At 57.9% G+C, this 26,649-nt stretch overlaps 1 protein-coding gene across 1 annotated transcript in view; it reads right to left on the bottom strand.

Moving 5' to 3' along the window:
• The window catches only part of ACTN2 (actinin alpha 2), a 49,809-nt gene that overhangs the window by 9,208 nt on the left and 13,952 nt on the right, over positions 1-26,649 (bottom strand). Inside the window, exons 2-13 of the mRNA XM_029047413.1 lie at positions 18,292-18,406; positions 17,669-17,788; positions 16,574-16,660; positions 13,499-13,586; positions 12,888-12,966; positions 11,715-11,796; positions 8,537-8,622; positions 5,809-5,901; positions 3,816-4,046; positions 2,633-2,780; positions 1,744-1,894; positions 662-770 (exon numbers count right to left, since the gene is read on the bottom strand). Coding sequence (XP_028903246.1) covers positions 662-770; positions 1,744-1,894; positions 2,633-2,780; positions 3,816-4,046; positions 5,809-5,901; positions 8,537-8,622; positions 11,715-11,796; positions 12,888-12,966; positions 13,499-13,586; positions 16,574-16,660; positions 17,669-17,788; positions 18,292-18,406 — 1,389 coding nt within the window. The remainder of the gene's footprint in view (positions 1-661; positions 771-1,743; positions 1,895-2,632; positions 2,781-3,815; positions 4,047-5,808; positions 5,902-8,536; positions 8,623-11,714; positions 11,797-12,887; positions 12,967-13,498; positions 13,587-16,573; positions 16,661-17,668; positions 17,789-18,291; positions 18,407-26,649) is intronic.

Here is a 26,649-nt window from a genome sequence, read left to right as displayed (position 1 = left end):
TAAGACCGTGAGCCCCCCCCCCCCCCCCGTGGGAGCTCGCAGCTATCCCGGCGCTTAGAACAGTGCTCGGCACCTAGCGAGCGCTTAACAGATACCATCGCCGTTACTAGCTGTCAAACGTGGCAGAATCGAGTCCTCCCCCTCGCCCCTCTCGCCCCACTTCCCCACCGAAGCTCTCTCCGTCGCGCCTCAAAGCCCCCCACCCCTGGAAGGGTTTTCAGAGAAGCTGGGATGGCGGTGACGGATGAGTCGTAGCGGGAGGGGACAGGACGAGGCAGAGGGGGCGGAAGAGGAGGGGGAAGGGTCAGGAGAGCTGGTGGGGAGAGGGGTTCTCCACGCTCCGTTCGGCGACCTCGCCACCGAGGCTTTCTCCTGTAGATTGCAAGCTCCCTGAGGGCGGGGACTGGTCTTCCGGCTGCTGGGGCGCTTCCCCAAGCGCCCTAAACCCTTGAGAGAGCAGCCCTGAGTCCGAGATCCGGTCCCTGCCCTCAAAAGCTTACAATCTGCGGGAGGGAGCTTCATTAAGAAAAGGCAACCTTCCATTTCCTCGCCCCCCTTCCCGTCCCTTGAGTTCCCCGGGCGGAGCTGGGCCCGTGGCTGAGATAGCAGCCACCCGCGCTCTCCGTCCCTCCCACGGTCGGGGGGCCGGTCCCGGTCTCACCTCCAGGGCTTCTCTGCGCTTCTGGGTGAGGGTCCCCAGACGGTCCCACTGGTCACAGATCTTCTGGCACCGATCGTTGACGTTGGCGGCGTCGTGGTAGTCCAGCTCGCTGGGAGGGGACGGGGGCCGCGGTTGGAGGGGGCCGGCCTCGGAGCGGGGGCAGACCGGATGGCGGAAACCGGCCCCGCTCCCCACCCTCGACCGAGGCCGGGAGCCCGGCGGGGAAACGGGCACCCGCTCCCCGGGGCGGGCGCTGCTGCCTTAAACGTCGGCACAGTGACCCGCGGGGTCGAGGGAGGACGGGCGGAAGGTCCCCCGGGCTCCCGCCGGAGACGCGGCCGGGCTCGGGGCCGGTTCCGGACCGTCGTCGCCCCGGGTCCCGTCTTCCCTCTGCCGCCCCCGCCCCCGGGCCCGTTCCGTAGGCCATCGGACGGAAGCCAGTCCCGACTCCGAAGCCGGAGCGTTTCTCTGGAAGCGAGGGTCCCCGGCCCCCCCCGCGGAGGACCACGGCTTTCCCCTACTGTCAGAGCAGAGGGCTTCCCTGCGGGGGGGGCGGGGTGGTTTCGTGAGAGGCGGGCTCCTGGACACACAGCTAGGGTCGGGGCTGGAGTGGACCTCGGGCCAGCTCAGGTGAAGAGTGCACCCCCGAGACAGTTAAAAATACACACAAAACCACCCTACCGCATACGCGCTCCCAAACCAACACGCATACCCACACCCATTAGCCCACAGTCACTCAAAACCATATATCCCAAACCGCATCCTCAAAAAACCACTTCCGTAACACCCCATTCAACCGCCCACACGCACAGGCCACCCAAAACTCAACCCGCAACACCACCCGGCCACACCCGTGCCCAAACGGCAACGCACGGCCCAGGACACGCACCTCCTGGCCACCAGATACACCCCCGCAATCCCCGCCGACGCTTGCCCTCGGGTCCCTCTCCGCGTGCCCCCCGCCCAACACGGCTGCCTCTCTAAATCTAGCCCCGGACGAGCGGGGGTCGGGCCCGGCCGGGGCCGGTCTGGGGGACGGGGAGGAGGAGTGTCCTCCGGGGCGGGGTGGCCACGGGACCTACTTCAGCTCCTGGGCGATGGCGGCGATCTGCTCCACCCGGTCCTGGTGGGCGGCCAGGTCGCTCTCGAAAGCCTCGTGTTTCCTCAGCAGGGCGCGGATCTCCGTCAGGGACGCCGACTCGTAGTCTTTCTGCAGCAGGATCTGCTCCTTACCTGGAGGGAGCGCGGGGAACGGGGCGATGCGGGAGGGGTGGGGGAGACCGGTGCGGGAGGGGTTGGAAGGCGCAGGTCAGCGCCTCCAGGGCGCGGCTTGGGAACTGAGGCCCAGGGAAGTCAGGCGGCTTATCAAGCGCTTCCCACGCTCTGAGCTCTGGGGTAGATACAAACTGATCGGCTTGGACACGGTCCCTGTCCCGTACGGGGCTCGCACTCTTAATCCCCATTTTACAGATGAGGGAACTGAGGCACAGAGAAAATTACTATTATCATTACTATTATTACGGTATTTGTTAAGCACTTACTACGTGCCAGACACAATACTAAGCACTGGGGTGGATACAAGTAAATGGGGTTGGACACAGTCCCCGACCCACGTGTGAGCCCCATCTTAATCCCTGTTTTACAGATGAGGTGACTGAGGCCCAGAGAAGTGAAGCGACTTGCCCAAGGTCACACAGCAGGCACGTGGAGGAGCCGGGATTGGAAACCAGGTCTTTCCGAGTCCCGGGTTCGTGCTCTATTCACTAGGCCATGCAGCTTCTCCTCTCCGGGCCCCTCCCTTTCGTTATCCGCAGGATGGGGATGAGATCCCCGTTCTCCCTCCTCTTTAGACTCTGAGTCGGACGGGGGACGCGTCCGACCCGATCATCTCGCATCTCCCCGAGCGGTCGGCGCGGCGCCGGGCACCGGTAAGCGCCGGACCAACGGCCCAGGGCGTGAACGTGAACTGACCGTAGGCCCAGGTCTCGTGAGTGGAGGCCTTCTGCTTGAACTTCTCGGCCAGATGCTCCAGCCGCTCCAGCCGGCGGATCTCGTTGAGCAGCCACTCCTCGTAGCCCTTCTCGGCCTGCTCCAGCCTCTGCCAGGCCCCCGCGATGTCCTACGGAGAGACAGAGGGGCAGGCTCGGGGTGCGGGTGGCCACTCTCCCCTCTCCGCCCATCTGGGGGCCACCGGACCCCCTTTGATGTGGCCCACAAATTGGGGTTTTCACCCACCCCACGGTCGCACCGGATCACTCGGACGGGGCCGGGCTTAACCGACCGAGTCCGGTTCTATCGCCGGCTGTGGTCTGGATGCCCACTGGACCAGGCTTTCGCTGGGTAGAAAATGGTAGGGCGGACGGAGGGAGAAGCGGGAGGAGATGTGACTTCCCGGGTCCCCATTTTGGAGGCAGGATGGGGTACCGAGAGTGGACTGGGAACCGGTCCAAGGGCAGCCATCTTGAGGGGCAGAGAGAGAGAAGGAAGGTGGGGAGGGACAGAGAGAGAGATAAAGGCCAAATAAAAGGATGGGGGAGGAGAGGGAGAGAGACAGGGAAGGAAGAAGAGAGGGAAGGAAAGAAAAATGAAAGGGAAAGACAGATGGAGAAAAGGACAGCTGCAGGAAGACAGGGAAGGAGGAAAGAAAGGAGCGAGGGGAGGAGGGAGGGAGGAAGAGGCAGAGAGGGAAGGCGAAATAAAGAGAGAGAGGGAAAGACATAGGGAGAGGAGGAGAAAGGGAAGCAAGAAGGGAGAAAGAAGGAGAGAGGTAAGGACGAAGGGAGAGAGAAGGAGTGAGGGAAGGAAGAAGGGAAGGAGAAGGAACGAGGGAAGGAAAAAGGGAGGGAGAAGGAGCGAGGGAAGGAAGAAGGGAGGGAGAAGGAGCGAGGGAAGGAAGAAGGGAGGGAGAAGGAGCGAGGGAAGGAAGAAGGGAGGGCGAAGGAGAGAGGGAAGGAGAAGAAGAGAGGGAGATGGAGAAAGGGAAGGGGAGGAAGGGAGGGAAAGGGAGAGAGGGAAGGAGAAAGAGCGGGAAACTTAGGACGTTCTGTCCTCGGGGCGGGAGAAGAGGCTCAAGGATGAGAGAGTGAAGCTGTGGCCGCCACCGGTGGCCCCCGTCAGGGATGAGGGAGACGCCGGGAGGCTCTGGCTCACTCACCGAGACCATCTTGCCCTCGGAGGGCATGAAGGCGGGCCGGTTGCTGATCCTGAGCTTGGTCTGCAGCGTGTTGAAGTTGATCTCCAGCTGGCATTTCTCCTGCACCTTGGGGGGCTTGTGCTTGCGGCGGTAGTCGCGGAAGTCCTCCAGCTTCTTCTGCATGGCCTGCATCGTCTTCTCGGGGGTCCGGTTCTCCAGCCAGGGGATCGTCCGGCGAATCCACTCCAAGAGCTGCCCACCCCCCGGAGGCGGCGCGGTCACGCTCGGGAGGGCCGAACCCCGCAGCCCGGCCCCCCGCGGGCGCCGGGCAGCTACGTCCGGAGGCTTCCCCGCCCCCAGGCCTCTTGGTGCCCGAGCCGGGCCCAGAGGGCATCTGGGAGAACAGGGTAGGGGTCCTTCCCTCCCGTAGCCGCTGACCGCCCCCACCGCCTCCTCCGCCAGGAACAGCGCGGCCACGAACCGCCCATCTCCCAGACCTCGGGGACCGGACTGCGTGGGCGAAGTTAGGGGAAGGCCCGTCTCCTCCAAGAAGCCTTCCTTGACTAAGTCCTCCTTTCCACTTCTCCCACTCCCTTCTGCATCGCCCTCGTTTGCCCCTCCCTGCCCCATGGCCCTTAGGTCTATATCTGTAATCTATCTATTTCTATTAATGTCTGTCTCCCCCTCTAGACCGTAAGCTAGCTGTGGGCGGGGGATAGGTCTGTTTCTTGTTCCACCGTACTCTCCCAAGCACTCAGTACAGCGCCCTGCAGGAGTAAGCACTCAATAAATACGACTGACAGTGAATGGATCGATGAATCTCAGACACGGACTATCTGCAGGTCCGAGGCCCGAGGCGGCTCTGATATTTCCCCCACCCAGCTCTTTCCTGGGGCAGGACAGAGGCGAGGGGCGGGAAACCGTTCAAGTGGACTGAGAACTCCGGCCAGAGGCGAGAGAAGGACACCGGAGCAAAGAGGGAAAGACACGTGTTCAGAGGAAACGGAAGAAACCTTATTTTAAACGCCGTGATCGCCGATGCCAGCTTTTCAGTGAATTTTTGCAGGAATGGGGATTGGGAGGAGATAGGCAAAGAGCCAAGAGGCCAGAGTGCCGCCATTCGGGGTCTCTTCGGGCCGGGCTGGAAATTCTCAGGTCTTGTCGGAGGCCCAGGAGGAGTGAGGCCTGAAGTACTGACCGGCTCCTTCCCGTGGAGGACGCACCGATGTTGGCGATAGGAGCTCTGTCTCAGAAGAAAGCCCTAAATGGTTCCGTGGTACCTCTCATTCATTCAGTCGTATTTACTGAGCGCTTTCTGCGTGCAGAGCAGTGGGCTAAGCGCTTGGAATGGACAATTCGACAACAGATAGAGGCGATCCCTGCCCAACAACGGGCTCTCACGTCTGAGAGGAGCTCCCCGAAACTGGCAGGAATCTGCTCCCGGTCAAGAATCCTCTGAAAGCCCAGCAGGAGACGGTGGGTAACTGACAGTCACATCAGGGCCCAGTGACCATCTCCGGGACACCACCCAACCGGTGGCTAGAACCCGGGGCCCGGGAGTCAGAAGGTTCTGAGTTCTAAATCTAACTTCTCCGTGCCTCAGTTACCTCATCTGTAAAATGGGGATTAACTGTGAGCCTCGCGTGGGACGACCTGATTACCCCGTATCACCCCCAGCGCTGAGAACAGTGCTCTGCACATAGTAAGCGCTTAACAGATACCGACATCATTTAAATCCCGGCTCCTCGACTTGTCTGCTGTGGGAACTCGGGCCGACGACTTCACTTACTCCGTGGCCTCGGTTCCCTCCTCTGTCAAATGGGGATTGAGACCGTGAGCCCCGTGGGGGACGTGGGCTGTGTCCAACCTGACTAGCTGGTATCTACCCCGGCGCTTAATATAGTTCCTGACACGTAGTGAGCGCTTAAATGCCATTAAAGAATCCCAAAAAGCCAAAAAACACCTCTTCTCCCACCACGTGGCCGACCAGAGCCCCATCCCAGCCACCGTTTACCTCACTCGCTAGTCTTTCGTATTCTTCCATGAGCCGCTCGTTCTCCTGGTTCACCGCCAGCACCTTGCATATCCTGTTAGCCGCCGTCTCGGCCTGGAGGACACAACGGAGAAAGAAGAGAGCTCCAAGCCCCGTCTACAAGTGGGTGAGGAGGTGTGGCGGCCGGGGAGAGGGCCGGGCGGGGGTGGTTAGCGGGGAGGCCAGGAGTGGCCCGGGGGCACGGTGGGTTAGTCGAAGGCCCGAGGAGGTTAGTCCCGTTCGCCGTAGGACGCCACGAGACACGGCAGCCCGTAGGTGCCCGCTTTGCACCGTGAGCATCGGGGGTGGGCGAGAAGCGGGTAGGGACCGTCATCTCGGGTCCGTCCAGCCCCGACTGGACGCTCTCGGGTCCGGTTTCGGGACCCCGGGAGGAGCGAGGCCGAGAATCGCGCCGTCGCTCCATCAGCCCTCGCGGAGTGGGCACCTATGGGACCCGCTAACGCGACGGTCTTCACACGGAGTCACACGGCGGGCAGATTACGGTGCGGGAGGGAAAGGTGTCATTAGACTGAAACAACAGAGTCACGGAACACCGGCTGAGTTAGTGACGGCAAAGGCAAGCCCTAAAGAATCCCAGGGTCCCGGCCGAGCGTTCGTCGGGGGAGGCGAAGGTCGTGCCGAACTCCACATCGACGACAGAGTCATCGTCGTAATAACCCCCGGGCTGGGCCCGGCGTTTTCATTCTGCCGAAGACCTTTCACGTCTACCCTCCCCGTTGAGAAGCAGGGCGGCCTAATGGAAAGAGGACGGGCCTGGGAGCCAGGGGCCCTGGGTTCTGATCCCGGCTCCGCCACGCGTCTGCCCGGTGACCCGGCGCCTCGGTTACCTCATCTGTAGAACGGGGATCAAGACCGTCAGTCCCGTCTGCGACACGGACTGTGTCCGATCTGACTAGCTCGTACCTACCCCAGCGCTCGGTAGAGAGCCCGACGGGTAGTAAGCGCGTAAATGCCATTAGAGAAAACCAAGCACGACTTCCGTGTGAGGGAGGGCGTTATTATCCCCATTTGATAGACGAAGAAACCGAGGCCCGGAGAGGAGGAGCGACTCGCCCGAGGTTACCCAGTAGGCCGGTGGCGTGGATGGGACTAGGACCCAGGTCTCTTGATTCCCAGCGCGGGCTCTTTCCCCTAGGCCGGGCTGTCTCCCGAAAGATCGAGCCCATGAACTCTAGTCCGTGCTGTTCATTCATTCGATAGTATTTATTGAACGCTGACTATGTGCAGAGCACCGTACTAAGCGTGCGACGCCTCTCCCTTGCTCACCACTCAGAGAGAGCTCCTGCCACTGAGCCCTACCCTCCCAGATGCCTTTGCTGCTCCGGACAACCGTGGCTTCTCGAAGGGGCCCACGTTCTAGACTGTGAGCTCCCTGTGGGCAGGGAACGTCTCTACCCAGTCTGTTATATCGTACTCCCCCAAGCGCTTAGTACAGTGCTCTGCACACGATAAGCGTTCAACAGATACCATCCACTCACCGCTTTCCACCGGCTGTAGCTCTGTAACGTTTTCATGGCGGGCACTATGCCCCCCCCCCCCCAAGGGGGAAACTGAGTCACAAAGTGGCAAAGTGACCCGGGCCAAGATCTGGGCGAGTCCCAGCTAGCGAGTGTCCCGTCTTCGGGTCTCGCTCTCTCTCTCGCTGCTTCCCTGCACAATTCCCAACGTTCTCTCTTCCGCCCCTCCCTCCGTAGGCTCGTCCGGCCAAAATCCATCGACTCGATGGGGCTCCTCAGGGCCAGGGGGTAAGAAGAACCGAGGCCGGGACGAGGGGACGTCCAGGAAGTCACGCGGGACACGTCCGTAATGTCACTCGAACCTCTTCCCTTCGGGGTATTCTTACCCTAAAATGCCGTCACTTTTTTCCCAAAGTGAAATCTTTTTTCTCTTTCCTCTTTGGCTTTTTTTCCTTTTTAGGCATTCTTTACTCACTGAAGACCGAAGCACTCCCTCCTGTAGCTATTCCCCTTCCTTTGTGATTTCTAGCTATTAACTATTCCCTTCTGGACCTTGAGCTCGGTGTGGGCAGGGACCGTGTCTACCCACTCCATTATACCGTATTCCCCCAAGCGTTTAGCGCAGTGCTCCGCACACAGTAGGTGCTCGGTAAATACCAGTGATGGATTGACCGACTGATTTCAGGGTCAGTCTCCCTGGCTAGATGGGAGACTCCTCGAGGGCAGGGATTGTGTTTACTAATTCACGAGGACTCCCTCGAGCGCTCAGCACAGTGCTCTGCTCACGGGGTAGATGCCCAGTACCTTGCTTTGCCCAAAGTAGGTGCCACCCAACCGGGTATTCGGGACGGAGGTGGCCAAACTCTAAGGTCCTGGAGAGCAAGGATCCCATTTACTAACCCTAGCGTCCCCTCCCAAGCCCCCAGGACGGTGGTGTGCACACCATCGGCGTTCTATAAATACTACTGATTTATACCACTGGTGTGGGTGATTCTTATTTCTCCTCAAGATAAAAAAGAAAAAGAAAAATCCCCATTTCATTTCGCGGTGGAGTCAGAGAAAACGTCACTGGAAGGAGGAGCCGAGGGTTCGCCGCCTTTCGGGACTCGGGACCAACGAGAGCGTCCCGCCGGGACCACAATCCCATCCCGACGGGAAGCGCGGACGGCCACGCGCACGGATCACGGTTCAAAGCGGCACGGCAACCCCAAAGGGCCCAGGTGACCGGGTACCTGCTCCGCTCCAGCAAAAGCATGGTAGAAGCAGGAGACATAAGTCATGATAGCTCGTTCATCGGGTTTGGGAGTGTTCACAATGTCTGAAGGGGAGGAGAAAGAAAAGAAAAAACACACACACAAATGCACGCACACACGCACACATACACAAAAGAAAAGAAAAGAAAAAAACCAATGAAGAGGAGAGGCCGGATGAAGAAGGGAAGAGCGGCGAAGCCGCTCCTTCTCCGGGGGCCGGGACCAGAGCGGATCTCCCTGCTGGAGGGGTTGCCGACCCCTTCCGGCGTGGTGACTTGAAAAATTTTTAAAATCCTTCCAAGCTGAAGCCCCTCCTCCAGGAAGCCTTCCCCGATTGAAGGCCCAGACCCGTCATCCCGATATTCACCGCCACACTTCCGGACAGACACGGGCCCAGCCTTGGCCTCTCCCAGTATCCTTCCTATCCTTGTTGTCCCTTTCTCCTTCTCCTCCCACTAATTCATGGTCATATTTACGTGGGTCTTCCCCAGGAGAATGCAAGCTCTTTGACGGCGGGGACCGGGCCTTTTACTTCTCTCGTCCTTGCCCAGGCGCTCAGTACAGTTCTCAGCCCGCGGGAAGCGCCGGATGAACACCACCGTCTGTCAGTCCTAACCCCACCCTTTGCCTCCGCTGTATGTTTTATTCCCTACCCTCTACGATGTAAATAAATGTCTAAATGAATGAACTGTCTAAATATCTACACGCATTCGTTGCCCCCTAGACCGTGAGCTCGTTGTGGGCAGGGAATATGTCTGTTTATTGTTCTACCGTACTCTCCCAAGAGCTCGGTTCAGTGCTCTGCACACAGTAAACGCTCAAGAAATATGATTAACCGACTGATTAAAGCCAGTCCGGTCCGCCGAGGCGGAGAATGAGCAGGCTGCCCACCACCGGTCTCTCGCGTAGCCTCCCGAGAGGGGAAGAACGAGTCTTCTGTATTTCCCAAGCGCTCAGTTCAGCGACTCTGCACCCAGCGGGGCCCGATAAATATCGTTACGACGGCAACTCTTTCTGCGGAAAGTCGTCGGCGTCTATCGCGGGGCCGCTGCGGGATGCTTTGGCTCCGAGGAGCCCGCCCGGGGTGACCTGCCCCTCTCCGCTACGCGAAGCCCCTCCTATCTCCCCCCAACCACTGAGCTCTCTGAACACTCGCCTCTCCCTTGGGTTTTCTGCTCCGAGAGGGTTCCCCGGGCCCCTGATGCCCACCGTGCCACACTGACCATCCCCACCGTATCCGCGATGACCCGGAGGAGAGGGCGAGGGAGCGGCTCTTTCCCCGCCCAGGATCCCGGTCGGGGCCCTGAACCGCATCACGACAGAGTGTCCCGTCGAGAATAACCGACGAGCGGCGAACTCTGCCCTCTCTCGCCCCTGCCCGACGTGTTGCCGCTGTGCAACGAGCGAGTCGGCGGGCAGGGACGCGGCACGTGGAGATGGGAACGTGCAGTTCTTGCCCGTGTTAGGGCAGAAGAGGGGGGAGAACCTAGGTCTCCTGTTTTCTACTCCAGGGCTCTTTCTCCCGATCCAAGAGCCGGAAGGGCTTTCAGAACTGGGCTCAGGAACTTAGGTTCCCCCTAAACCCCCGCCTGTAATTTAATTTTCCCATCTCCCCTGCTGGACTGCGAGTTCCTTCGAGGCAGTGTCTACTAACCCTTTTCTACTCCTCCACTCCGTTACAGTGGAAGCTCCTTGTAGGGAACGTGTCCCCTCTTCTGTACTTCCCAAGCGCCTAGGACAGGGCATCACACCTCCGTGGGCGCTCAGTACATGCCTACCGTTACTCAGGGTTGAAGCCGATTCCAAGATCGGAAGGCCGGGAGATGGGGACACAGAGACCACTGGGAAGTGGGCAAAAAACGACAGAGGCAGGGAGGATTTGAACCCCGTTTCGGGGCTTTCATGTGAGCCGATCTATCTCCCGGACACGACGAGGGGCGAGAAGTCGAGGAGAAGAGACGAGGAGAAGAGTCGGAGAAACAGCACGGCCTAGTGCAGAGAGCACGGGCCCGGGAGCCTGAGGATCTGGGTTCTAATCCCGGCTCCGTCGACTGCTTGCTGTGTGATCTTGGGTATGTCACTTCACTTCTCTGGACCTCCGTTGCCAAAACTGTAAAATGGGGATTAAATCCCTGTTCTCCCTCCTACTTAGACTTTGAGCCCCATTTGGAACAGGGACTGCGTCAGATCTCATTGACTCGTACCTACCCCAGCGCTTAGAACGGTGATGGACACATAATGAGCGCTTAATTACCATTTTTTAAAAAAAGAGAGACAAGGTAGTGAGCTTTCACACAACCTTCTCAAGCTCAAACGAGCTCCCATTTGCCCTTCATTCTCAGCCGGTTTCTTTGCCTTTTCTCCCTGGGTGACGGCCAGATCGGGTGAGAGCGGATTCGATAGAAAGGGATGTTAGAAGACAAGCCCCCTCTCCGCCTGAAAGAGGGGAAGGGGAGGAAGAGAACAGGACGAGACACTCCCGAGGGGGATGGCAGTGGGAAAACCGGCCATCCACCCATCAGTCCGCCGGCTGGGCGCAATCGGACTCCCCTTCCGGGGGAATCAATGCCGGACGTTGTGGCTTAGAGAACGGGCTCCTGGTGGGTGGGAGAGGGGATTGATGACCCACCGCTGGGAAGGGAGCGGAACAATTTTTGGACAACCCCCGGGGGTGGGGCGGGGGGGATCTCCCGGCGGGAACGGTGGCTCAGGCCCGGTTTCCAAGCCGAGACGTTGACGAGAGTGCCGGCGCCTCGCTTGCTAGCGGCTCTGGCCGTGGGCCCGTTGCGGTCAGGGAACGTGACAACCGATTCTGCTCTACTTTGACTCTCCCGAGCGCTTCGTACGGTGTTCCGCACCCAGTAAGCGCTCGATAACACCATCGAAGATTGACTGCATGGCGCCGCTGGCATTCTTTTGCACCTGCCTGCCGGGTTTTCCCGCTGGATTCCCAGGAACGGATTCCACGTCGCCTCCTGCGGCCCCGGCTTGTGGACGGTGAGGGGGCTCCTCGTAGAGGAGTCAGAGCTTCGCCACACTGCCGCTCTCACACTACACCCGTGGTGCCCCGAAACCCAGAGTCTCCCCTCTGGGAGAGCCTCGGCCCTGAGACGTCACACCCTAAAACCGGGGCGAGCAACACAACGTAAATCCCCACCTTCTGCATCCAGCATCTTGGGGATATCCAGGTGTTTTTCGGCAATCTCCATGGCCAGGTTGATGTTTCCCACGGGGTCATCCTGCCGGGAGATGGAGGGAACGGCCGTTAAAGGAGCCCCGGGGGCTTTCTCTCCACAGAAAGAAGAGACCCCAAGAGATCTCACAAAGAGACCTCCCGCTGTCCCCCACCCCTCCAGCCCAAATGGCAAATTATGGCGTCGCGATTGAGGTCGTTTCGCCTCCCCCCATCCATCGGGGCGAGAGGACGTATACTCCAAATGTGTGGGACGGCGGGAGATACAACCGCAGGATCGCCGTGGAGCTCAGTCAGGGGCCCGCACACAGTAAGCGTTGGATAAATACGATCGATGGATTGGAGCTAAAATACTCCGGAATTGGTTGCCAAAGGTTGGGCGGGGCGTGCGCAGGCTAATGACACGCAGGGAAACTGCTGGGGTTTAGGGTGCAGGCTCTTACACGGGGCGGGAACATCCCCGATCAGCGCAGCCTAGGGTTAAGTACGTGGAGCCGGGGGGTCAGGAGACCGGGATTCGAGTCCCAGCTCTGCCCCTGGCCCGCTGGGTGACCTCGGGCAAGTCCGGCTTACTACAGTACGGCACCCGCGGGAAGTGCTCAATAAATACCACTGACAAGCAGCGTGGCCTAGTGGATAGAGCCCGGGCCCGGGAGTCAGAAGAACCCGGGTTCTGATCCCGGCTCCGCCACACGTCTGCCGTGCGACCCTGGGAGGGTCGCTTCACTTCTCTGGGCCTCATCTGTAAAATGGGGATTAAGACCGTGAGCGCCATGTGGGACAGGGACTGGGTCCAACCCTATTAACTCGTATCTACTCCAGTGCTCAGAACAGCGCTTGGCACATATAAGCGCCTAACAAGTATCACGATTTATTAATTAACTTCTCCAAGCCTCTGTAAAAGGGGGCCGAGTCCTAAAACGAGGTAGGGAAGCAGGCGGGGCACAAGAGCATGCTGGAAATTCAAGGCGAAGTCGAGGGAAGACCCGGGCGGTGTTTCGGCAGCTCTGGGGCTGCACCCCCGGGCCTTTGTCAGGGCGGTGCCGGGGAGGGGGCCGGCTCGCCGGGAGACCTCCCCGGGACCCCCACGCCCAGGACGGCAGGCAACCCGCCAGCAGGTCCGCTCGGGCCGGTCACCTTGTTGAGCTTGGAGTAGTCGATGAGGTCCGGGCGGTGTCTGTGGATCAGCGCGCACAGGCCCAGGCCATCCTTCCAGCTGCGCGGTGGACGGCGGACACAGTCGGGTTAATCGGGGCGGGAGGTCCCCGCCGGACACCTCTCAGCCGCGCTACCCCTCCCCCCGGGCCGCTACAGTCGCACGCGGGGCCAGGCCGGGAGCTGTCGGCCACCGGCCGTAACGGCACTCGACTGGACGCTGGGGTGGCTCGTGAATCCTGGGCCCCCTCCCCCGGTATCTGCCTTCCACGGGTCACGGAACGTGGTCGACAGATAGGCGTCTCGTTCTGTCTCTTACATGACGTAACACGAGGGTGTCGTTAGATGACGAGACCAGTGCTTCTCTGTGGAAGTCGGTGGGACCAATGTGGCTTCCACCCGGTGGACCCTCCCCGCCCTCCACATCCCACCTTGCTCCAGACTCTCTTACGCGCCCTCCCCTTCCTTATTCGCACCCACCGTCCGCCCTCTTGCCCATCTGTTTCTTCGCTTAGCTATCTTTAGCGCTCCGACCGTACGCTTCTTTTTTTGGGGGGGTGGTCCGTCCCCTTGTTCCCACCCAGGGCTCTCACCTGAGGTGGAAGTTCTGAATGTTCACATTTCGGTAAGGCGCCGTCTTCCTCTGACACCACAGCAGCAGACCTTCTTTGGCGGAGGTTTCTGTGAAAGAGCGTCGGGAGCGGGGAAACGATTCGTCCAGTCCGCTCCCGGCACGTCCCGGGCGGATTATCCCCTCGGCGGGCCGCCTCCGGCGAGCCAGAGTGGATTATCCACTTTCGCCGAGTCCCGGGTGGGTCCGTGGGCCCGGCCGCTGCTTAGCCGGCGGAGGCAGGGTTCGCCATTTTGTGGACTATCCCTTCCTTTAACCCTCTTGACCGGGCCTCTGGTAGAGAGATTCCGGGCTGTCGGTCAATCGATCCATCGAACAGATTGTTTACTACGCCCAGGGCCCCGTGCTAAGCGCCTGGGAGAGTACGACGCGACCGAATTAGCCGGGCTCCCTGCCCGTAACTAGCTTACAGTCTAGAGGGAGAGACGGACGTTCACGTGACTAAATAGGTAATGTGCAATAGAGAATTTAAAGATCTGTACATAAGCGCTGTGGATTGAGGGTGGGGCAAATAATAATGATAATGGTATCTGTTGAGCGCTCACCCTGTGCCAAGCACCGTTGGAAGCGCTGGGGTAGATACGAGGCATTCAGGTTGTCCCACGTGAGGCTCACAGTCTTAATCCCCATTGTACAGACGAGGTAACTGAGGCACAGAGAAGTGAAGTGCTAAACTGCGCTAAATTTAGCGCTCTGCCTCTGCCCCCGGATCGATGGGGAAAATCTCAGTCTAAAAACTCCATCTAATTGGGTTTTTTGGCCAAATCGAAGCCTCTCGGATCGAGGGAACTTGCTGAGGCCGAACAACTACAAAGGTCCAGAGAAAAGGCTTTGAGAACCAGCGTGGTCTACCGGAGAGAGCACAGGCCGCGAGGTCAGAGGACCTGGGTTCGGATCCCGGCCCTGCCACATCCGCTGGGGGACCTGGGACCTGTTGTCCCTCCGATTTAGACTGGGAGGACTGTGTGAGACAGAGAATGTGTCAGACCTGATTATTTTGTATCTACCCTAATGCTTAGTATAGTGCTTGGCCCACAGTAAGCGCTTAACAAGTACCATTAAAAAAAAAAATCGACTTGTGATCGGTGGCCTCATTTAGCACGTAACATCAGTTTAGAAGAGAAGAGTAGCACGGTCTAGTGGATAGAGTCCGGGCCTGGGAAGAAGGACCTGGGTTCTAATCCTGCCTCTGCCACGGGTCTACTGTGGAACTTTGAGCAAGTTACTTCTCTGGGCCCCAGTCACCTTATCTGAAAAATGGGGCTCACGACCGTGAGCCCCACGGGAGACGTGGACCGTGTCCAACCCGATCAGGTTGCCTCGATCTCGGCGCTCAGTAAAGTGCCCGGCACATAGTAAGCCCTTAACTTAAGGTGCCTTGCGGGTTGGGAGCTGCGTGGCCAATGGAGGGAGGCTGGAGTCTCCACTTGGTGGATTATCCCTTACTTTAACCCTCTTGGTCTGGACTACCATAAAAAAAGCAAAAGAAAAAGGGAGTTGCAGGACCGTGACGTGGCTCTGACATCACTGTTTCTCACTCATTCATCCGATCCTATTTATCGAGCGCTTACTATGTGCAGAGCGCTGTACTAAGCGCTTGGAATGTACAATTCGGCAACAGATAGAGAAAATCCCTGCCCAATTACGGGCTCACAGTCAACCACCTGAAGGTCACCGTGACGCTTCCTGCCCTACTAGGGAAGCAGCGTGGCTCAGGGAAGCGGCGTGGCTCAGTGGAAAGAACACGGGCATGGGAGTCAGAGGTCATGGGTTCGAATCCCAGCTCTGCCACTTGTCAGCCGTGGGACCGTGGGCGAGTCGCTTAACTTCTCTGCGCCTCAGTTCCCTCATCTGTAAAATGGGGCTGAAGACTGTGAGCCTCACGTGGGACGACCTGATTCCCCTGTGTCTTCCCCAGCGCTTAGAACAGCGCTCTGCACATAGTAAGCGCTTAACAAACGCCAACATTATTACTATTATTATACTATGCTAACGGACGGCCCTTCTTTCAGACCCCCAGGGGACAGGAGCCCCCGCTTCCGTCCTCCCTCCGGGCTGGGCCTCCCTCCCGACCCGTTTGGATCGGCACCTTCCCCATCTTCCAAGCCCTCCTAAAGTCACATCTCCTCCAGGAAGCTTTCCGTGATTAACCTCCTCTCATCTCCCCACCCCACCCTCCCTCCCTTCTAACCCCTGCACTCTCTGCGGACTCGGCTACTCGGCCCCGCCCCAGAGCACTGGGGCCCATCCGTTCCTCCTCCGCCATTTCCCTTAGCTGTGATTTATTTTCATGTGTGTCTTTCCCCTTAGACTGTGAGCTCCTTGTGGGCCAGGATCATGTCTACCGAATTGGATTCTCCCAAGCGCTTAGTAGAGTGCTCTGCACCAGATATGTGCTCAGTAGTAATAATAATGTTAGTATTTGTTAAGCGCTTACTATGTGCAGAGCACTTTTCTAAGCGCTGGGGTGGACACCGGGGAATCAGGTTGTCCCACGTGGGGCTCACAGTCTTATTCCCCATTTTACAGATAACTGAGGCACAGGGAAGTTAAGTGACTTGCCCGCAGTCACACAGCTGACAAGTGGCGGAGCTGGGATAAATAAATACCAGTAAATACCAACGACTGATCGACTGACGGTCAAGGGAGTTTGGGCCAGGCCTATCGGTGAGCGGGACAACTGTTGGCTTGGTAGAGAACGGGTAAATCCGGATCTCACCCTCCCGGACGCTCTCTCCCTTACGCCGCCGGACAATATCTCCGGGGTTATGGCCCTCCCTGGCTTGCCTGGTGTTTGAGGACTGTAAGCTCGCTGTGGGCAGGGAACGTGTCTGCTAATCCTGGGGCACTATGCTCTCCCAGACGCTTAGTACAGTGCTCCGCACACGGGAAGTGCTCAATAAATACGACTGATTGAGAAAACGCCAGGGGTGGCGTCTTCCCGCCCCTGAGCGCCAACGAGGGCGCGGGAGTCCCGCTGGAGGTCTGACCGGGTGTCGGCGGGTCTCCGGGCCCCGACCGCTCCCACGCCTCTTACCTTCAACGGAAATGTCTTGGATGGCGAAGCGGAGGATGATGGTCCAGATCATGCCCAGGGTCATCTTGACGTTGCCGTCGACGATTTCTACGGAGGGAAAGGACGGGTCAGGGCTCCGGCCCTCCGCTCCCGGGGCTTCGGAGAAATCTCCGATACCCCGGGCTGTCCGAGAACGCTTCCGGAACCGCCCAAGAACACAACTCCTCTCGGGAGTAGCCTCCGGGCTTCCAACTGCGGGGGGAGGGGGCCCAGGGCCGCCGCTTGCCTGCCGGGTGACCTTGGGCAGGTCGCTTAACTTCTCGGGGCCTCGGTTTTCACATCTGTGAAATGGGGAGAAAATAACTGCTCTCCTTCCCTCTTCGGAGACGGGAACCGTGTCTGGTCTCATTAACTCAAATCCGTCCAAACAGCGTTGGGCACATAGGAAGCACTTAATAAACTACCGTGGCATTATGACGGTCACGTTGTTATATTGGACTCACCCAGGCTCTTAACACAGTGCTCTGCACACAGTAAGCGCTTCATAAATACGACTGGCTGATTGGGGATTTCGGTCACTAGCCGTAGGGGCCGGATTTCCAGACTGACTCTCGGGCGAGCAAGCCTGGAGATCCCAAGCTAGGCGGAATAAAATCAAGAAGCTATTGGCGGGGCAGGGAGGGGGTCCTGAGGGCCGAGCCAAAGGTTTCCACAGCAACCTTAATAATAATGTCGGTATTGGTTAAGTGCTTACTACGTTCTAAGCACTGGGGTAGATACAAGGTCATCAGGTTGTCCCACGTGGGGCTCACAGTCTCCATCCCCGTTTTACAGATGAGGGAACTGAGGCACGGAGAAGTTAAGTGACTTGCCCTAGGTCACACAGCTGACAAGCAGCGGAGCCTGGATTAGAACCCATGACCTCTGACTCCCGAGCCCGGGGTCTTGCCACTGAGCCACGCTGCTTCTAAACTTTGCCACCAGACATTCGCTGAGCCGCTGTACGAGAGAGCGGGGAGGGGAGGGAAGCAAGAGGAGGAACCGAGGGCCAAGGCAGGGTCCCCCGCCCACCCGACGCCCCGGGCGAACGCCCGACCCCGCCAGGCCGCCGCCTACCTTCCGCCCCGATGGACACCAGCTTCACGCCTTTGCTGGCGATGTAATCCAGGGCCTTGTTGACGTTGGCGATCTTGTGGAAACGCATCTTTCCCCTGTCGGGCTTGGACAGTCGCTCCCCTGGGGGGAAAGCCCAGCGCGCCCGTCGAGCGAGGAAAACGGGGAGTGGAAGGAACGGGCTGGGGGCGGGGTGACGCAGGGCGGCCCACCCAACCCCGGAGTGGGCGCTGAGCCCAGGTTGGCACCACGGCCGATCGGCGTCTGGGAGGATGAGGTCCGTCTCCCACCTCCCAGGGCACCGGGCTCGCCCCCCCGCCCCCCCGACTCCGAGGATGGAGTTAGCGGCTCCGAGTCACCCGAGGAGGGCTGCGGCCCAGACGGGTGGGGTAAAACCAGTCCGCCTGCCTATCGGATCCTTACGGACGGAGGGAGGACCATTTCAGGGATTCTGGGAGATCGGGAACGGACCTTACTGAAACTGGAAATCTCGATTTAAAGCCCCCGGCACCCTGACCGGGGCAGGTCGGGGGAACGTGGCCTCATATTCCGAGAGCCCCAGATAGGAAGACGGGGCCCAGGGGGAAAGGGAAAGGGGATCTGGCTGAAGGCTTGTGGCCGCCCACCTGAGATGACTTCCAGCAGCAGCATGAGTTTGAGGCCATTCCTGAAGTCTTCCTCGATGTTCTCGATCTGGGTGCCGGCTTTCCGGAGATGGGAGTTGCACCAGGCGGTAAATGTCTGCAAGAGGAACCGTCGGGAGTCAGCCCCGGGTCGGGGGGAGGAGGGGGGTCCTCCCTGAAAGACTCCCCCGTCCCCAGCCCCCACACCCCCACAGGCCCAAGAGTTCCAGGAGGCTGCAGGCGCGGTCCTTGGAGGACCGGACGGGTCCAGCCCAGAATCCGGTGTCCGGTGGGATCCGACTCCGATTTTCGGACCCGGGCTCTAATCTCAGCTCAGCCCCCGGCCCCCCGTGTGACATCGGGCAAGTCACAACCTCTCGGATCCTCAGTTTCCTGCAGAATGGGGTTAAGATCTCTTCTTTCCCTCCCTTTCAAGATGTCCCTCTCCCCCTCTAGACTGTGAGCTCATCGTGGGCGGGAAATGTATCTACCAACTCTGTTCTACCACCCTCTCCCAAGCTCTTGGTATAGTGCTCTGCACACAGTCAGCGCTCAATAAACACCAGCGATCGACTGAAGAAGTCCCTAGGGCTCCTTCCGATCATTCATCAGCAATGAACAGATCTCTAATAAATATGATAATTATTTCGAAGGGCAACGTTACTAAACGACGGGGCTGTAGTGAGCTGAGCCGACCGCCTCGGGCCCCGGGTTATATCATTCGATCAGTGAATAGAATTGATTGAGCCCCTAATTCATTAATTACAGTCTAAGAATTAATTGAGCATACGGTCTACGAGGAGAGGCCGGACCGGAAAATAAATTACAAGTAGGGGAAATAGGAGGGAATACAGATATTTATATCGTGGATTTCAACGGCTTGAAACTCACGGGTCACACAGAGCACCGTATTAAGCACTTGGGAGAGTACGGTAGAGTTAGGAGACGTTTTTCCTCCGGGAATTGACGATGTAGAAGGGGAGACGGATCCTAAAGCAGACAGATAAGAGGAAGGAGGAAAAGTGTTGGAGCGAGGTCGGAATCTGTCAAAGTGCCACGGAGGGGGAGGGGGTTGTGAATACACAAGTGTGTATGAGGCGCAGAAGTGCCGACGTGGCCGTCGGGAGGGGAAATAAATTGGGGAATCGAAAGTTCAATTAGGGAAAGTCTCCCGATAACAGTCCATCTCCCCTCCCTGCCTCTGTCCCAGAGAAGTCAATCGATCAGTGGTATCTATTGACCGCTTACTGTGCGCAGAGCACCGCGCTAACTGCTTGGGAGAGTAATAATAATAATAATGAATGATTTTGCCATTTGTCAAGCGCTTACTCTGGTCTAAGCACCGTTCTAAGCACCGGGGTAGATTCGAGGTCATCAGGTTGGCCCATGTGGGGCTCATAGTCCTAATCCCCATTTTACAGATGAGGTAACTGAGGCAGAGAAAAGTCAAGTGACTTGCCCCAGGTCACAGAGCAGACAAGTGACGAGGCAGGAACCCGTGACCTTCAGACTCCCAGGCCCACGTTCTGTCGGCTACGCCGCGCTGCTTCTCATTCCAAAGAGTTGACAGGTGTGATCCTGCCCACAAGGAGCTTACAGTCCATGAGGAGAGACCGGACACGAAAATAAATTACAAGTAGGGGAAATAGGAGAGAACGCCGATATTTATATTGCGGATTTCAACGGCTGGAAACTCGGGAAGGGAGGGTTCTCCACAGGGTGGGACGTTGTTCTCCTGGCAAGATTCTTGTCTCTAGCAACTGCGCTATAAGCAGATGAGCCCTGAATCCCACAGCAGCTGGGAGGCTGGAGACAACTCGCATTCTCCGCCAGCAGCTGCTTGCCCTCTTGCTAATCATAACCACGGTGGTCTGTATTCAAACTGCTCACCACGTGCCAAGCACTGTGTTAAGCCCATGGGAAGAGAGAAGGTGATCGAGACTCCGAGAAGGGGGCGAGGACGGGAACTTCGTCCCCATTTTTTACAGATGAAACGGAGGCCCAGAGAGGGTCTAGAACTCGCCCAAAACTCAGACAGTGGGTCAGTGGTACAGCTTGGGTCAGAATTATAATAATTACGATGACGGTAATAATGATGATGATGATGATGAATCCAAGCCGCGCCACTGATCTGCTGTGTGACTTTATTATTATCATTATTATGATGGCATTTATAAAGGCCCTGAGAGGTTTGGTGATGTGTCCCACATCACCCTGGAGGTTGGATTTAAAGCAGGGACCAGAAAAATGATAATAATGAAAATAATAACGACAATAATAATAATAGGCCTTTACAGAGGACCATTTACGAAATGCAGCATGCCCTAGCGGGTAGAGCTTGGGAGTCAGTAGGGCCTGGGTTCTAACCCCAGCTCCGCCACTTCTCTGTCGTGTGACGTTGGGCAAGTCACTTCACTTCTGTGGGCCTCGGGGACCTCATCTGTAAAATGGGGATGTTGACTGTGAGCCCTATGTGGGACAAGGACTGTGTCCAATCTGATTAACTCGTATCTACCTCAGCGCTTGGGAGAGTGTCCGGCACAGAGTAAGCGCTTCATAAATGCCATTAAAAAAAAAAACCCCAGCAGGTTCCCAGGTGACCATCCCGCTGACTTCTTGAAGTCCATCTTGCCTCCCCTGAGCCCCCGCCAGGCTTTAGGCACGGACCCGAGCGAGGCCGGAAACTTCACTCCACCCTGAAAAAAATCCTGCCCCTCCATCCCGCCGTGGCCTCAGGGACCACCGCTCCATCCGGGGTCCTGCCCAAAACCTCCCGAGGCAGAGGGCAGGATGGGCCAAAATGGGCCACCTCAATCAAGACTTCCTTCTCTCCGCTAGCCCAGCTGATCTCCTCATCCCATTCCGGCCCGGGAGCGGTGGCCGAGATGTACACACGCATGCGGACACTCGTCTGCGTGAACCTATCCTCCTCCCCACCCCGGCCCCCGCCAGTTATTCCAGTGGCACCGGCCAAAGTCCGGCTCCGGTCAGACTGGTCTGCTCCCACCCTCCTCAGGGCTCTAGGAAGGGGTCGCCTCCCGTGGGCCTGGATCCGGTCTCCGGGGGTTCCACGGGGGCGGCGAGGAGAGCCCTCCCGCCCTCCGGCCCACGCGACATATTTCATCCCCTTCCACCCCCGAACATGACATTCCCGCTGCTTGGAATGTCCCCTCTCTCCTCCCTCCGGGCCGGGATCCCCTCTCCCCGTCCCCTCCCTCTCCAACCCTGCCTCGGGTCTATTTCTGGCCTGTCGGCTTAGCTTCCAGTCTTGGCGTCCAGCTCGAAGGGTTCGGAACAAATGGAGCGGGAGGGAAGAGAATGCCGACAGGTGATCGGCCGGGGCTTCCGCAGAGCCCGGGGCAGAAATTCGTCCAAGGCCCCGTTATTTCGAGGCGGAGGAATCCAAGAGAAAAGGATTCCCACCACTGAGGTGTTCAAACAACATTTTCAGCAGGGGCACAACTCACACTGTGTCTGTCTCATTATCTCGTAGTCGTTTAACAGGGAGCTGGCCCGGTAGTGAGCACTTAATTACAATGCATTAATTAATCGAATGAGGGGTGCACTTAGACAGTTTCCCCTCGTATTGGTTTGTGCGTTCCAAGACTGTATCCGCTTCTGTCTCCCCCTCTAGAACGTGAGCTCGTCGTGGGCGGGGAATGTGACTTCCAATTCTGTTCTATAGCATTCATGCATTCATTCAATCGTATTTATTGAGCGCCGACTGTGTGCAGAGCACCGTACTAAGCGCTAGGTATGTACAATTCGGCAACAGATAGAGACAACCCCCGCTCAACAACGGGTTCGCGGTCTAAAGGACAGACAGCAAAATAAAACAAGTAGTCAGGCATCAATATAGATCAATAGAATCATAGATACGTACACATCATTAATAAAAATAGAGGAGTAAATAATATATACAAATATACACAAGTGCTGTGGGGAGGGAGAAGGGGAAATGGGGAGGGGAGGAGGGGCAGCGGGAAAGGGAGGACTCAGTCTGGGAAGGCCTCCTGGGCTCGGAGGGGTCACGTAACTACTCTCCCAAGGGCTTAGTAGAGTGCTCTGCACACTGAGGGCTCGGTAAATACAATAGATGTGATCCGTCATATTTATTGAGGGTTCACGTTGCGTAGAGCACCGTACTCAGCAGTTGGGAGAGTACGGGATCTAAAATCTCACCTAATCTTATTCAGGAAGTTTACCAATCTGTTCTCTTGTCAGAGTGCCGCGATGGTGCCGCAATGGCCTTTTCAGACACACCCCTCTCCCGCGCTCCCCGGCAGTGGATGGAGCCCGGGCCTGGCAGTGAGAAGGACCTGGGTTCCAATTCTGACTCTGCCACTTGTCTGCTGCGTGACCTCAGGCAAGTCACTTCACTTCTCTGGACCTCAGTTACCTCATCTGTAAATTGAGGATTTTGCACTGTGAGCCCCATGTGGGACATGGACTGTGCTCAACCTTGTATCTACCCCAGCGCTTAATTCAGTGCCTGGCACGTGTAAGCACTTACCAAACACCATTTTAAAAGAAAAAAAAGTCTCAAAGCATGGGACATAATTTTACACCCCGGAAGCTTGAGAAAAAGTAAAGAATCGATTTAGTTTCCGGGTTCAAACGGTCCAAAATGCCTTTGCAAAAGGGCAAGTGTGTAGCGGTGGATGGCCAATCTGGGCCGGGGCCTTTCCTCGACGCCCTTTAAGGATTCAGGCGTCGGGCAGGGAGAGGAACGACGAAAATACCTGCCGGCTGACGCGGCCTTCTATTGCTGTGCCAGATGGTGGCCGGGGAGGAACCGAAAGCTCCGAAAGGAATTGTATGCAGCCAATCCCAGCACTTCACCGGGGTTCCCACCCGCTCCGCGTGGAAAACGCCATTTGAGTTCTCGGGTTTTGGAGAGCCGCGCCTTCTAAATGGCTCCCGAACCGGTATCAGATTCCTAGTGTGATCAAAATGACCCAGGGGCGGGTCCTCAATCCCCGAGCTACCGTCTTTCATTCATTCGTTCGGCGTGGCTCAGTGGGAAAGAGCACGGACTTGGGAGTCAGAGGTCACGGGTTCTAATCCCGGCTCCGCCACTCGTCAGCTCTGCGACTTTGGGCGGGTCGCTTCACTGCTCTGGGCCTCAGTTCCCTCATCTGTAAAATGGGGATGAAGACCGGGAGCCCCACGGGGGACCACCCGATCACCTTGCATCTACCCCAGCGCTTAGAATAGGGCTCGACGCATAGTAAGCGCTTAACAAATACCATCATTAGCACCATCTTGCCTAGGGCCCCTATTTCTACCGCGGCCGAGGGTTTCTGGTCGTCGGGGATCAAATGGTCACGTCCACATCTACTTGGCTCCCAGCTACCACACCCACCCTCTGCCCTACCGCATCAATTTTCTCTCCCGCTCCCTCCCATCGTGGCTATAAAAACCATTTCCCCCGGTTTCTCTCATGCGCCCCTCTCTCCGCCCAAGCCACGCAGGAACCGGGGGTGGGAGAGCCAGAAGCCGCCACCGAGCCTCACAGCCCACACCGAGCGCGGTCCGAAAGAGGGTCGGCGGGCGGCCTGGCCGGGGGCGACCCCCGGCTCTGGAAAGCCGGGCAGGACGTGGGTTCTGCGGCCACGTCGGCCGGCGGAGGGAGAGGGTGAAGTCAGAGAGCAAAGATAGCGGGCCGAGAAAAGGCTCGGCAGATGCCGGCGGGCCGGGTTACGGTTTCCGACCTGAGGGTCTTGGAGCATCTCGGACGGCCCTAGCGTTTCTGCAACCCGAGCCGTAAGAACCCCCGCCCCCCCCCCGGCCATCTCCGGCCCTTATAATCTCCTTATTTAGATGCCGCCTTATCCTCCCTCCCTTTTTTTTTTTTTAATAGTATTTGTTCAGCACTTACTATGTGCCAGACACTGTATCTAAGCACTGGGTTAGATACAGGTTATCGGGTTGGACACAGTCCCTGCCCCATATGGGGCTCACAGTCCTAATCCTTATTTTACAGATGAGGTAACCGAAGCACAGATAAGTCAAGTGACTTCCCCAAGGTCACACACAGCAGACCAGTGGCGGAGCCGGGACTAGAACCCACGTCCTTCGGACTCCCTGGCCCGGCCTCTGACCGCTAAGCCACACCGCTTCTGCCGTGTCGCCTACTCGCTCGGGTCTGAATCCCCAGACGCTCCGATACTCACTCCCTGCCCCAGCTCCACGGCGTTTCTGCCCATATCTTAAATCCTGTGGCTTCCCTGACCTGTCATTTATCTGAACGTCTGCCTCTCCCCCTAGACTGTAAGCCTGGGGAGAGCAGGAATCGTATCTACCGACTTTATTGTACTGGAATTAAGAAGAAATAAATAAATGATGGTATCTGTTAAGCGTTCACTACGCGCCAAGCCCTGTTCTAAGCGCTGGAGAGGATACAAGGTCATCAGGTTGTCCCACGTGGGGCTCACAGTCTTAATCCCCGTTTGACAGATGGGGGAACTGAGGCCCAGAAAAGTGAAGTGACTTGCCCATAGTCACACAGCTGACAAGTGGAGGAGCGGGATCAGAACCCACGACCTCCGACTCCCAAGCCCGGGCTCTTTCCACTAAGCCACGCTGCTTCTGAACTGAACTGTCCCCAGCCCTTAGCACAGCGCTCTGCCTCCCGTAAGCGCTTAATAAACACCACCAACTGATTAGACTCACCCTCAGGACGTGGGTCTGTATACACATTACTGAACTGTGAATTTGCAACTTACTTCGACTAGTCTGTAAATTTACAAGCCCGAGGATCCCACTGGAGTGGAAGCTCTTGATGGGCAGGGAAGCAGCATGGCGTAGTGGAGAGAGCCCGGGCCTGGGAGTCAGAAGGTCATGGGTTCTAATCCCGGCTCCGTCACCTGTCTGCGGTGTGACCTCGGGCAAGTGGCTTCACTTCCCTGTCCTTCAGTTCCCTCATCTGGAAAATGGGGACTGAGACTGCGAGCCCCACGTGGGACGGGGACCGCGTCCAACTCCGTTCGCTTGCGTCCACCCCGGCGCTTAGTACGGTGCCTGGCACATAGTAAGCGCTCAACAAATTCCATCGTTATCACTCTTCTCTCTTTCCAACTTCCTAAGCGCTCAGGCCAGTGCGTCGCGCCCAGTGAGTGCTCAATAGACACTATTCCGCCTACGATACCCAACGCCTGTGGTGAGCAAGAGGGTCGAGGGAGGGGACGGAAATCATTAATTAAAGGAGCCCCACCTCTCTTGATGGAGCACCCCTCCCTCCGCCCCGGTCTCATTCCAAAACGGAGCTTCGGTTCCACTCCGGGAAGAACCGAGGGGAGGTTCTGCCGCGGGCCGGCTCGTACTAAGAAAGAAAAAAGTCCCCGGGCCTCCCGGGGGGTTGCAACCTGAGCCAGGGTCACCGCTAGGCCTCCCCTCAGCTCTCCGCCACCGCATTGGTCACCGGGCCGGGGCAGAGTCTCATTTCTCGGGACCAAAGGGGAGATGATTCAACCCTCGAGCGTCTCAGGAAGAGGGAGAGCCTTTTATGGACCTCAGTCCCCAGCACGGGGGTGCGACTCCAAAAGGTCAGGGGGCCGGAGGGGCCGTCCCGCCCCCTGCCCATCAGAGGGTGAACGTGTGGCTCCTCCCCGTCCTCTGCGGCTCGTTGTCCGGGCCGACCCTCCGAGAGGACCCCCCGGATGAGCGTCCTCCAGGCCGGGGGCGGGAGAAACAGCGAGGCCCAGTGGAAAGAGCCGGGGCCCGGGACTCAGAGGACGTGGTTTCGGGTCCCAGCTCTGTCACCTGTCTGCCGGGTGACCTTGGGCACGGCGTTTCACTTCTCTGGGCTTCAGTCACCTCATCTGTGAAATGGGGATTAAGAGGGGGAGCCCCATACGGGCCGGGGACTGGACGCAACCTCGTCGGCTTGGCTCTACCCCAGGGCTTAGAACAGTGCTCGGCATATGGTAATGAAGATGACGGCATTCTGCTAAGCGCTTACTAGGTGCCAAGCACTGCTCTAATAATAATAATAATGTTGGTATTTGTTAAGTGCTTACTAGGTGCCAAGCTCTGCTCTAATAATAATAATAATAACGTTGATATTTGTTAAGCGCTTACTATAGATGAGCTGAGCACCGTTCTAAGGGCTGGGGTGGACATAAGGCAATCAGGTTGTCCCGCGCGGCGCTCACAGTCTTCATCCCCATTTTACAGATGAGGGAACTGAGGCACAGAGAAGTTAAGTGACTCGCCCAAAGCCTCACTGCGGACGAGTGGCGGAGCCCGGATTAGAACCCATGACCTCCGACTCCCAAGCCGGGCTCTTTCCACTGAGCCACGTCGCTTCGTTAGGGCGGGAGGAAGGGGAGAGAGGATGGGCTCAGCAGAAATGAATCT

This window comes from Ornithorhynchus anatinus, chromosome 19 (assembly GCF_004115215.2).
Source record: "Ornithorhynchus anatinus isolate Pmale09 chromosome 19, mOrnAna1.pri.v4, whole genome shotgun sequence".
Classification (NCBI taxonomy): Eukaryota; Metazoa; Chordata; class Mammalia; order Monotremata; family Ornithorhynchidae; genus Ornithorhynchus; species Ornithorhynchus anatinus.
Note: the sequence above shows the minus strand (reverse complement) of the source record. Positions and strands in the feature narration are given on the sequence as shown.